The sequence below is a fragment of the Rhinoderma darwinii genome, unplaced genomic scaffold (genome assembly GCF_050947455.1).
Source record: "Rhinoderma darwinii isolate aRhiDar2 unplaced genomic scaffold, aRhiDar2.hap1 Scaffold_3922, whole genome shotgun sequence".
Classification (NCBI taxonomy): domain Eukaryota; kingdom Metazoa; phylum Chordata; class Amphibia; order Anura; family Rhinodermatidae; genus Rhinoderma; species Rhinoderma darwinii.
Genome location: NW_027463542.1, coordinates 1 through 13,320, shown reverse-complemented (window position 1 = coordinate 13,320; position 13,320 = coordinate 1). Strand labels below are relative to the sequence as shown.

The following is a 13,320-nucleotide window of genomic DNA, read 5'->3' as shown; positions in this document are numbered from 1 at the left end:
TGTGTAGATGATGGCGGTGCTGGTTGTGTAGATGGTGCTGGTTGTGTAGATGATGGCGGTGCTGGTTGTGTAGGTGATGGCGGTGCTGGTTGTGTAGATGATGGAGGTGCTGGTTGTGTAGATGATGGAGGTGCTGGTTGTGTAGATGATGGAGGTGCTGGTTGTGTAGGTGATGGAGGTGCTGGTTGTGTAGGTGATGGAGGTGCTGGTTGTGTAGGTGATGGAGGTGCTGGTTGTGTAGGTGAGGGAGGTGCTGGTTGTATAGTTGGTGGCAGGTGCATGATGGCGATGCTGGTTGTGTAGATGATGGAGGTGCTGGTTGTATAGTTGGTGGCAGGTGCATGATGGCGGTGCTGGTTGTGTAGATGATGGAGGTGCTGGTTCTGTAGTTGGTGGCTGGTAGATGATGGAGGTGCTGGTTGTGTAGATGATGGAGGTGCTGGTTGTGTAGGTGATGGAGGTGCTGGTTGTATAGTTGGTGGCAGGTGCATGATGGCGGTGCTGGTTGTGTAGATGATGGAGGTGCTGGTTGTATAGTTGGTGGCAGGTGCATGATGGCGGTGCTGGTTGTGTAGATGATTGAGGTGCTGGTTCTGTAGTTGGTGGCTGGTAGATGATGGAGGTGCTGGTTGTGTAGATGATGGAGGTGCTGGTTGTGTAGATGATGGAGGTGCTGGTTGTGTAGGTGATGGAGGTGCTGGTTGTATAGGTGATGGAGGTGCTGGTTGTGTAGATGATGGAGGTGCTGGTTCTGTAGGTTGTGGCTGGTAGATGATGGAGGGGATGGTTGTCTAGTTGGGGGCTGGTAGATGATGGAGGTGCTGGTTGTGTAGATGATGGAGGTTCTGTAGCTGGTGGATGATGGAGGTGCTGGTTCTGTAGCTGGTGGCTGATAGATGATGGAGTTGTGTAGTTGGTGGCTGGTAGATGATGGAGTTGTGTAGTTGGTGGCAGGTGGATGATGGAGGTGCTGGTTGTGTAGATGATGGAGGTGCTGTTTGTGTAGATGATGGAGGTGCTGGTTGTATAGTTGGCAGGTGCATGATGGCGGCGCTGGTTGTGTAGATGATGGCGGCGCTGGTTGTGTAGATGATGGCGGCGCTGGTTGTGTAGATGATGGCGGCGCTGGTTGTGTAGATGATGGCGGCGCTGGTTGTGTAGATGATGGCGGCGCTGGTTGTGTAGATGATGGCGGCGCTGGTTGTGTAGATGATGGCGGCGCTGGTTGTGTAGATGATGGCGGCGCTGGTTGTGTAGATGATGGCGGCGCTGGTTGTGTAGATGATGGCGGCGCTGGTTGTGTAGATGATGGCGGCGCTGGTTGTGTAGATGATGGCGGCGCTGGTTGTGTAGATGGTGGCTGGTAGATGATGGAGGTGCTGCTTGTGTAGATGATGGAGGTGCTGGTTCTGTAGTTGGTGGCTGATGGAGGTGATGGTTGTGTAGTTGGTGGATGATGGTTTTGGTGTATGCTATAGAGCTGTAGGGGTTAGGGTGAGTGTGAGCCATGTGAAATATTCATTAGTGGATTGGCTCACTCATCCGGCTCGTACGCCATGTTCTTTATTGAACCTCAGTTAATATCTGGGACGTGATCCGGGATCTTTACTCTACGAGGATATTTAGGTCAAGGTCTTGTGCTCCAAGGGTTGTGTGGGACTTTGTGATGTGTATGACAGGACTGTCCTCCTGTTACAGCACTGTGTATGAGAAGAACCCCCCCCCCCCCCCCCATGTAAAATTCTGATATAGTTTGGAATCTACCATCCGTAGAAGATTGAGAAACGTGTGCAACTTGTATGTAAACGTAGAAGCTGTGGATCCGTAATGACCAGCCATGCGGAGGGGCCACATGCAGCCCACAGACCCCTGAGTTTGGGGGGTGGTAGTCCGAGTAACACGATGAATCCTCATCTTCTTTCTCTCTGAAGTCATCTCCTAGTAGAAGACGCGTCTGGTTAGGTGTTTCCTGCTGCTCGGTCCTGACTGAGATGATGATCCAGCTTCTTAATCCTCCATTCTGCATATAATAAAGTATGTGCACCCCCTCCATGTAATTAGTGGTATTCCATCTCATCCGTAGCTGACAGACTTCATCATCCAACCGTAGATAGACGTAGGACAGAGCTTAGTGACATCACCTCCGTAATACGAAGGAGACGTCCCAGAGCTGAAACACGGGGGCAGAACCCTGAGCTCCAGACACCAGGACTGTTCATCCAGAGCTTCATGTATTGGGGTTTCCATGGCTGAGATCACTGCGTGCAGTACCGCCTGTCAGCTGTAGGGCGAGATGTGTTCTCTGGAGGTTGGACTAGCATTCACGTTGTGGGTCTGTGTAGGTTTGGCCCTGTGGCCCGGTGACGACTTGTTACTCCCCTCCGGTCATGATGTCACAGCCGTGGATTGTAGGGTTGTGAGTAATGGAACATCAGAATGTGTCTGGGCCGTTCCATATCCACAGTCCAGGAATGTGCTGGGGACGACCACTAGTCTTCTGCGCCCTGTGTATTGTCACTGAATCTCCAGACTCTTCCTGTACATGATGTCCAATTATCTTCTCTCCCTCCTGCAGTGGGGCAGAGATTGCACATATGTGGCCCCTTTTTTCAAGTGACGGTCCATCCTGCAGCATACAAAGACACTTTACACAATTGTTGCTTCAGACTTTGTGGGAACAGTTGGGGGTTTGGCCATTTTCCTGTTCCAGCATGACTGCCCCCCCAGTGCCCGCAGCGAGATCCGTAAAGGTTGGGTGAGGAGTTTGGTGTAGAAGAACTCGAGTGGCTGCAAAGAGACCTGACCTCAACCCCATCCAACGCGAGGCCGTCCGGCACCACGCTCCACCCAATACACAACAAAGTCTTGTGGAAAGCCTTTCCAGAAGAGTTGGGGCTCCATATTAACCACCATGGTTCTAGAATATCCAACAAACTCATATAGGGGTAATGATCAGGGGGCTAAATAGTGTATGTAGAGCTGATCTGTTATATGAGATAATGTATGTAGTGTAATGTTATGTGAGATCATGTATGTAGGGCTGTTCTGTTATAGGAGATCATGTATGTATGGTTGTAATGTTATAGGAGATCATGTATGTAGGGCTGTTCTGTTATAGGAGATCATGTATGTATTGCTGATCTGTTATATGAGATCTTGTATGTAGGGCTGATCTGTTATAGGAGATCATGTATGTATTGCTGATCTGTTATAGGAGATCATGTATGTATTGCTGATCTGTTATAGGAGATCATGTATGTAGGGCTGATATGTTATAGGAGATCATGTATGTAGGGCTGATCTGTTATAGGAGATCATGTATGTATTGCTGATCTGTTATATTAGATCTTGTATGTATTGCTGATCTGTTATAGGAGATCATGTATGTAGGGTTGTAATGTTATAGGAGATCATGTATGTAGGGCTGATCTGTTATAGGAGATCATGTATGTAGGTGCTGATCTGTTATAGGAGATCTTGTGTGTAGAACTGTTCTGTTATAGGAGATCATGTATGTAGGATTGTAATGTTATAGGAGATCATGTATGTATTGCTGATCTGTTATAGGAGATCATGTATGTAGGGCTGTTCTGTTATAGGAGATCATGTATGTAGGGCTGATCTGTTATAGGAGATCATGTATGTAGGGCTGATCTATTAGAGGAGATCATGTATGTAGGGCTGATCTGTTGTAGGAGATCATGTATGTAGGTGCTGATCTGTTATAGGAGATCATGTATGTATTGCTGATCTGTTATATGAGATCATGTATGTAGTGTTGTAATGTTATAGGAGATCATGTATGTAGTGTTGTAATGTTATAGGAGATCATGTATGTATTGCTGATCTGTTATAGGAGATCATGTATGTATTGCTGATCTGTTATAGGAGATCATGTATGTAGGGCTGATATGTTATAGGAGATCATGTATGTAGGGCTGATCTGTTATAGGAGATCATGTATGTATTGCTGATCTGTTATATTAGATCTTGTATGTATTGCTGATCTGTTATAGGAGATCATGTATGTAGGGTTGTAATGTTATAGGAGATCATGTATGTAGGGCTGATCTGTTATAGGAGATCATGTATGTAGGTGCTGATCTGTTATAGGAGATCTTGTGTGTAGAACTGTTCTGTTATAGGAGATCATGTATGTAGGATTGTAATGTTATAGGAGATCATGTATGTATTGCTGATCTGTTATAGGAGATCATGTATGTAGGGCTGTTCTGTTATAGGAGATCATGTATGTAGGGCTGATCTGTTATAGGAGATCATGTATGTAGGGCTGATCTATTAGAGGAGATCATGTATGTAGGGCTGATCTGTTGTAGGAGATCATGTATGTAGGTGCTGATCTGTTATAGGAGATCATGTATGTATTGCTGATCTGTTATATGAGATCATGTATGTAGTGTTGTAATGTTATAGGAGATCATGTATGTAGTGTTGTAATGTTATAGGAGATCATGTATGTAGGGCTGATCTGTTATAGGAGATCATGTATGTATTGCTGATCTGTTATAGGAGATCATGTATGTATTGCTGATCTGTTATAGGAGATCATGTATGTATTGCTGATCTGTTATAATAGATCATGTATGTAGGGTTGATCTGTTATAGGAGATCATGTATGTAGGGCTGATCTGTTATAGGAGATCATGTATGTAGGGCTGATCTGTTATAGGAGATCATGTATGTAGGGCTGATCTGTTATAGGAGATCATGTATGTAGGGCTGATCTGTTATAGGAGATCATGTATGTAGGGCTGATCTGTTATAGGAGATCATGTATGTATTGCTGATCTGTTATAGGAGATCATGTATGTAGGGCTGATCTGTTATATGAGATCATGTATGTAGGGCTGATCTGATATATGAGATCATGTATGTAGGGCTGATCTGTTATAGGAGATCATGTATGTAGGGCTGATCTGTTATAGGAGATCATGTATGTAGGGCTGATCTGTTATAGGAGATCATGTATGTAGGGCTGATCTGTTATAGGAGATCATGTATGTAGGGCTGATCTGTTATAGGAGATCATGTATGTAGGGCTGATCTGATATATGAGATCATGTATGTAGGGCTGATCTGTTATAGGAGATCATGTATGTAGGGCTGATCTGTTATAGGAGATCATGTATGTAGGGCTGATCTGTTATAGGAGATCATGTATGTAGGGCTGATCTGTTATAGGAGATCATGTATGTAGGGCTGATCTGTTATAGGAGATCATGTATGTATTGCTGATCTGTTATAGGAGATCATGTATGTATTGCTGATCTGTTATAGGAGATGATGTATGTAGGGCTGATCTGTTATAGGAGATCATGTATGTAGGGCTGATCTGTTATAGGAGATGATGTATGTATTGCTGATCTGTTATAGGAGATGATGTATGTAGGGCTGATCTGTTATAGGAGATGATGTATGTAGGGCTGATCTGTTATAGGAGATGATGTATGTAGGGCTGATCTGTTATAGGAGATGATGTATGTAGGGCTGATCTGTTATAGGAGATCATGTATGTAGGGCTGATCTGTTATAGGAGATCATGTATGTAGGGCTGATCTGTTATAGGAGATCATGTATGTAGGGCTGATCTGTTATAGGAGATCATGTATGTAGGGCTGATCTGTTATAGGAGATCATGTATGTAGGGCTGATCTGTTATAGGAGATCATGTATGTAGGGCTGATCTGTTATAGGAGATCATGTATGTAGGGCTGATCTGTTATAGGAGATCATGTATGTAGGGCTGATCTGTTATAGGAGATCATGTATGTAGGGCTGATCTGTTATAGGAGATCATGTATGTAGGGCTGATCTGTTATAGGAGATCATGTATGTAGGGCTGATCTGTTATAGGAGATCATGTATGTAGGGCTGATCTGTTATAGGAGATCATGTATGTAGGGCTGATCTGTTATAGGAGATCATGTATGTAGGGCTGATCTGTTATAGGAGATCATGTATGTAGGGCTGATCTGTTATAGGAGATCATGTATGTATTGCTGATCTGTTATAGGAGATGATGTATGTAGGGCTGATCTGTTATAGGAGATCATGTATGTAGGGCTGATCTGTTATAGGAGATCATGTATGTAGGGCTGATCTGTTATAGGAGATCATGTATGTAGGGCTGATCTGTTATAGGAGATCATGTATGTATTGCTGATCTGTTATAGGAGATGATGTATGTAGGGCTGATCTGTTATAGGAGATCATGTATGGAGGGCTGATCTGTTATAGGAGATCATGTATGTAGGGCTGATCTGTTATACGAGATCACGTATGTAGGTGCCGTGTTAATACTTTTTCAGGTTGAACTAATTTTTTTGTTTTCTGAATTGTCTTCACAGCTTTTTCGTGAAGTTCGAATCATGAAAGGACTGAATCACCCGAATATTGGTGAGTGAGGAGCCGCGAGGCTAGTGGTCCTCCTCGCTGCCGCCTCCTTATTCTCCGCTCTTTCTTACAGTGAAGCTCTTTGAGGTGATTGAGACTGAGAAGACGCTGTACCTGATGATGGAATACGCCAGCGGAGGTACGGACTCTCCTTCCCTTACTGATCATCCTACACATTCTGCTCTAATCCTCCTTCTCCCCCTCCCCAGGTGAAGTGTTTGACTACCTGGTCTCGCACGGTCGGATGAAAGAGAAGGAAGCTCGTGCCAAATTTCGCCAGGTGATAAATTGTCTCCCCCTCCGTTGCTGGGTGGTGTCTGCCGTCCCCTCTTATCACACGTGTTTATATGTCGCCACAATCGTGATCTCACTAGCGTTGTCGCCGCAATTTGGACTTCCATTCTGATTCTTCTTGTAGTTTTGTGATTTTCAATGCCAACAATAAAAAAAGAAACCCACAAAAATATAAAGTCCTTCCTTTTTCTGATATGAGGCACGCGGTGTTCTGAGTTTAGTGCTTCACATTAATTATGATGGGTCATATACCGCAGTCACAATGGGCAACACTGGGTTAATGTGTGAGGTACATAATGGGGTTAATATGAGGCACTAAATTCACCACCTCCTGCTTCACATTAACCCCTTCAGGACTGAGCCTGTTTTGGCAAATCTGATGTTTGTCACTATATGTGGTAATAACTTGGGAATACTTTTACCTATCCAAGCGATTCTGAGATTTTCTCGTGACACATTGGACTTTATGTTAGTGGAAAAATTTGGTTGATAAATTCAATATTTATTAGTGAAAAACACCAAAATTTTGAGAAAATTTGCAAAAATTAGCATTTTCCTAAATGTAAATGTATCTGCTTGTGAAACAGACCTTAATACCACACAGAATAGTCACTACCATCCCCCACATGTCTGCTTTAGATCGGCATCCTTTTTTGAACATCCTTTTATTTCTCTCGGACGTTACGAGGCTCAGAACGATTTCTCACATTGTCAATAAAATTTCAAAAGGCCGTTATTACAGGGGCAGGTCAGATGTGAAGTGGCTTTGAGGGCCTTATATTTTAGAAACCCCCGATAAGTCTCCCCATTTTATAAACTTCACCCCTCAAAGTATTCAATACAGCATTGAGAAAGTTTCTTAACCCTTTAGACGTTTCACAGGAATTAAAGCAAAATAGAGGAGACATTTACAAATTTCCCTTTTTTTTTTTACGAGATTCATTTTTCATTTATTTATTTTGTAACACAGACGGTTTTACCCGAGAAACGCAACTCAATATTTATTGCCCGGATTCTGCAGGTTTAGGAAATATCCCCCACGTGGCCCTAGTCTGGTAATGGACTGAAGCACCGGCCTCCGAAGCAAAGGAGCGACTAGAGGATTATGGGGCCTCCTTTTTATTAGAATATATTTTAGGCTTCATGTCAGGTCTGTGGGGCCAAAACAGTGGAAACCCCCCAAAAGTGACCCGGTTTTAGAAACGTCACCCCTGAAGGAATGTGTCTAGGGGGATAGTGAGCGTTTTGACCCCACAGGTTATTTTGCAGAATTCACAAAAGAATAAAGGAGAAAAAGTCGCCCAGAATTTGTAGCGCAGTTTCTCCCGAGTTCGGCCGCTCCCACTTGGGGTCATAAATGTTTATTTTTTAATAGAAATAAATTAACCTTTGCAGGACTGATCCTTTTTTGCTTTTCCATTTTCGTTTTTCACTCGCCGCCTTCCAGGAGCCACAACTCTTCTATTTTTCTGTCAGTGGAGCGGTGTGAGGGTTTATTTTTCCGTGGATTGGGCGGTGTGAGGGCTTATTTTTCCGTGGATTGGACGGTGTGAGGGTTTATTTTTCCGTGGATTGGGCGGTGTGAGGGCTTATTTTTCCGTGGATTGGGCGGTGTGAGGGCTTATTTTTCTGTGGATTGGGCGGTGTGAGGACTTATTTTTCTGTGGATTGGGTGGTGTGAGGGCTTATTTTTCAGTGGATTGGGCGGTGTGAGGGTTTATTTTTCCGTGGATTGGGCGGTGTGAGGGCTTATTTTTCAGTGGATTGGGCGGTGTGAGGGCTTATTTTTCCGTGGATTGGGCGGTGTGAGGACTTATTTTTCCGTGGATTGGGTGGTTGAGGGCTTATTTTTCCGTGGATTGGGTGGTTGAGGGCTTATTTTTCCGTGGATTGGGCGGTGTGAGGGCTTATTTTTCCGTGGATTGGGCGGTGTGAGGGTTTATTTTTCCGTGGATTGGGCGGTGTGAGGGTTTATTTTTCTGTGGATTGAGCGGTGTGAGGGCTTATTTTTCCGTGGATTGGGCGGTGTGAGGGTTTATTTTTCTGTGGATTGGGCGGTGTGAGGGTTTATTTTTCCGTGGATTGGGCGGTGTGAGGACTTATTTTTCCGTGGATTGGGCGGTGTGAGGGCTTATTTTTCCGTGGATTGGGCGGTGTGAGGGCTTATTTTTCTGTGGATTGGGCGGTGTGAGGGCTTATTTTTCCGTGGATTGGGCGGTGTGAGGACTTATTTTTCCGTGGATTGGGTGGTTGAGGGCTTATTTTTCCGTGGATTGGGTGGTTGAGGGCTTATTTTTCCGTGGATTGGGCGGTGTGAGGGCTTATTTTTCCGTGGATTGGGCGGTGTGAGGGTTTATTTTTCCGTGGATTGGGCGGTGTGAGGGTTTATTTTTCTGTGGATTGGGCGGTGTGAGGGCTTATTTTTCCGTGGATTGGGCGGTGTGAGGGTTTATTTTTCTGTGGATTGGGCGGTGTGAGGGTTTATTTTTCCGTGGATTGGGCGGTGTGAGGACTTATTTTTCCGTGGATTGGGCGGTGTGAGGGCTTATTTTTCCGTGGATTGGGCGGTGTGAGGGCTTATTTTTCCGTGGATTGGGCGGTGTGAGGGCTTATTTTTCCGTGGATTGGGCGGTGTGAGGGCTTATTTTTCCGTGGATTGGATGGTGTGAGGGCTTATTTTTCCGTGGATTGGGCGGTGTGAGGGTTTATTTTTCTGTGGATTGGGCGGTGTGAGGGTTTATTTTTCTGTGGATTGGGCGGTGTGAGGGCTTATTTTTCCGTGGATTGGGCGGTGTGAGGGTTTATTTTTCTGTGGATTGGGCGGTGTGAGGGTTTATTTTTCCGTGGATTGGGCGGTGTGAGGACTTATTTTTCCGTGGATTGGCCGGTGTGAGGACTTATTTTTCCGTGGATTGGGCGGTGTGAGGGTTTATTTTTCCGTGGATTGGGCGGTGTTAGGGTTTATTTTTCCGTGGATTGGGCGGTGTGAGGACTTATTTTTCCGTGGATTGGGCGGTGTGAGGGCTTATTTTTCCGTGGATTGGGCGGTGTGAGGGCTTATTTTTCCGTGGATTGGGCGGTGTGAGGGCTTATTTTTCCGTGGATTGGGCGGTGTTAGGGTTTATTTTTCCGTGGATTGGGCGGTGTGAGGGCTTATTTTTGGCGGGACGAGCTGTAGCTTTTTGTACATACAACTTTTTATTACATTTTTTTTTAGAGCTGAGGTGACCAGACAGTGATTTTCGCGTTTTAAATACTTTATTTCTTACCGCGTTCACCGTGCGCAATGAATTCCGTTTTACTTTATTGTGCGGGTCGATGCGATTACGGTGATACCGCATGTATAGTTTTTTTTGTTTTGCAGCGTTTGCACAATAAAGTCACTATTTTCTGAGAGCCGGAGCGTTTTGATCTTTCAGTCATCGACGCCGCGTCAGGTCTTGTTTTTTGCGGGACGGGGTGTTGTTTTCATGGTTACTGTTTTGGGGTACATGCGACTTCTGGATCGCTATTTATTGTATATTTTGCCAGGGGTTCGGACCAAAAAATAGCGATGCTGACATAGTTTTTTTGGGGTGTTCACCGTGCGAGAAAAATAATGTTATAGTTTTCTAGTTCGGGGGTCGTTATGAACGCGGTGATGCCAAATATGTGAACTGTTTTTTAACGGTTTTCATTTTTCTCCTATAATAAGAGACTTTTATTTTTACACTTTTGTAAAACATTTCTATGGACTTTTCTTTTTATATTTTGACCTGCAGCTCCGATCGCTGCTCCGTTACTCCTCCTACTGGTGTGTTCCAGCGATCAGCGTGACGTCACTCCGACAGCGAGTCTGCGAGGACCCGCCGGAGGTCGTTCTCCATCACAAGCATGGCTGGGGGCTGCTGATGTGCTACAAACCTATAAATGCGGCCATCGCAATCGAGCACCGCATTTAAGGGGTTAATTGCCAAAATCAGCGGTGATGAGCCGCTGATCGGCAGCAGTGGAGTGTCGGCTGTCGGGGGCAGTGCCCCTGGAACCGCGCAGTTACTGTACGTCCTCGTGTGCAAAGACACTGGCCAGCAGGCCGTACAGTTGCGTCATGGTGCGTGTAGGGGTTAATAAGTGACCCCATCATTTCCCTCACATAATGGCAACAATGGGGTTAACCCCTTAGACGGCCATTTTTATTTTTTATTTTTCCTCTTTACATCCCGGCGTTTATAACTTTCCGATTCTTTTGCTGGACGCAGCTGCGTGCGACTGGTTTTGCGGGACGAGTACTTTGTAAAGTTGCCGTTTTTTTTATGCGTTTACGTTATCGTTTAATTGATATAAATTGTATTTTTGTAGTTACCGATCATCATACGTGCTGCTATACGTTTGCTGTGCCGGTTGTTACGGTCGCGATGATACCGAATATGTGTCTGTTAATTCACTTATTGGGATTTATATTTTATTAATGTTTATTGTAATAAATGCGCATTTGTGTCATTTTTGTAGATTTTTTTTAGTTAAGGTGACTTTTTTTTTGGGGGTTTAATGTCCTGGCATTTATCTATAAACTGATAACAGGAAACAGGGTCCGGTAGCCCTGGAGTCCTTCAATATACCCTGGGCTGTCTGCCCATATATGGTATGTCCCTGCATCGCATCACTGGGGTCTCCCCTTCTCATTTACCCTCTGAATGTCGCGGCCCGTTTTGATTGCAGCATTGAAGGAGATCACAGCGGAGATGAGGGATTTCTCTCCTCTCCACCGTTCTAGCGGGGCTGCTGCCATGTATTCCAGCCGTTGCCTCGCCCTTGCAGTGCCCTCGTGATCGGTATGAGCAGCGGACACTGAAGACATGGGGGTGCTGTGCAGTATGCGCGCCATGTTCTGTCTTCATGAGCCTGACATAGTGACGACATTCATGTATTACAACACGGCGGCCGCGCAGCTTCGTATGGAAACACATGAGTTTCTGGCATTGAACCGTCTGCAGGTGCAGCATCAAAATATTATCGCTCTATCGACGCCTCGTGCAACGCTCTGCAGACCCGGCACATCTCATGTCCTCTCTACAGAGAATCGTTGTTCTGTATCCAGACATCTCTTTCCAGCAGTGCCGCGGTTTGTATGGTTTATATAGAGACTCTCCAGCTGGGGACCCCTCTATGACTCCGCAGACTCAATGTGGCAAGGGTTGTCCTCCTGAGATTGCTCCTTATTAAAGGGATTTTCCTGCGTTTGAACTGTTTTAGTATCGATTATTTGAGGAGTTTGACCCAAAGCATCGTGGGACCGCGATCTCTTGGGCACGAGGGGGCTGCGCTCTGGGGCGGGAGAGGGCCGCGCTATATGGAGCACAAGGGGCCTGCACTCTCTGGGGCGCGAGGGGGCTTCATAGCAGCATATGTAAAACATAAACCCAGCCTCCCTCCCAGTCACACCCAGTTCCCCACCGACCTGCCCCCCCCCCCCCCACGGTCACGCTCCGTTCACCCCCTCTCCCCAGTTCCACTTAAAGGGTTATCCTACAATCAGTCATTAGTGTCGCCCTGTAAATCTTCTGTACTGGAAATGGCACCAGAACGGCGCTGCAGAGAGTTACGTGGCGCTGCAGAGAGTTACGTGGCGCTGCAGAGAGTTACGTGGCGCTGCAGAGAGTTACGTGGCGCTGCAGGGAGTTACGTGGCGCTGCAGGGAGTTACGTGGCGCTGCAGGGAGTTACGTGGCGCTGCAGAGAGTTACGTGGCGCTGCAGAGAGTTACGTGGCGCTGCAGAGAGTTACGTGGCGCTGCAGAGAGTTACGTGGCGCTGCAGAGAGTTACGTGGCGCTGCAGAGAGTTACGTGGCGCTCCTGCTCCGGATTTACAGCAGTAAAACGGAGAATGTTCTTTATGTGCTGGACGCTGGGATCGCGCTCGTGTTCTCTCATTTCTGCCCGATTCCTTTATTGTGGCGCGGTCGCGTGGCTCCTAGGACCAGCCTGATGATTAACAGTGACTCTCCTCTCCCCACAGATTGTATCCGCCGTCCACTACTGTCACCAGAAGAACATCGTCCATCGAGATCTCAAGGTGAGAAGGTTCCCCAGGCCACTGACTGTCCCTTCTCTATTGTGTGATGTCCCTCTGGTCCCATCCCGCTTCTTCTTTTAGGCTGAGAACCTCCTGCTCGACTCTGAGGCCAATATTAAGATTGCAGACTTTGGGTTCAGTAATGAATTTACTCCTGGGGGAAAACTGGACACATTCTGTGGGAGCCCCCCCTACGCTGCCCCCGAATTATTCCAGGGCAAAAGGTACAATGGTCCTGAGGTGGATGTGTGGAGCCTGGGGGTCATCCTCTACACTCTGGTCAGTGGCTCGTTGCCATTCGATGGACAGAACCTCAAGGTAAGGCTGTGTGATGTGGTCACAATGGGTGGGGGAAGGGTCTGTCATCCCGGGGAGCGCATGGGGTCTCCGTAGTGGTTACTCCCCCGGTCTCCTGTGAATGATGTTGGTCTTGATGGATGAGGAGCAGATAATTCAGGTTTTCTTTGCTCTTGTGGCAGGAGCTGAGGGAACGCGTCCTCCGTGGTAAATACAGAGTCCCGTTCTACATGAGCACAGACTGTGAGAGTGTCCTGCGAAGGT

At 46.2% G+C, this 13,320-nt stretch overlaps 1 protein-coding gene across 1 annotated transcript in view; it reads left to right on the top strand.

The window, feature by feature from the left end:
- LOC142708459 (MAP/microtubule affinity-regulating kinase 4-like) overlaps positions 1-13,316 on the top strand; it is a gene marked incomplete at its 3' end in the record, with an annotated part of 44,717 nt that extends 31,401 nt beyond the window's left edge. Inside the window, 6 exon segments of the mRNA XM_075848384.1 lie at positions 6,369-6,417; positions 6,488-6,553; positions 6,624-6,694; positions 12,703-12,759; positions 12,841-13,077; positions 13,239-13,316. Of these exon segments, the coding sequence (XP_075704499.1) occupies positions 6,369-6,417; positions 6,488-6,553; positions 6,624-6,694; positions 12,703-12,759; positions 12,841-13,077; positions 13,239-13,316 (558 nt within the window).
- Between the last annotated feature and the right edge of the window lie 4 nt (positions 13,317-13,320).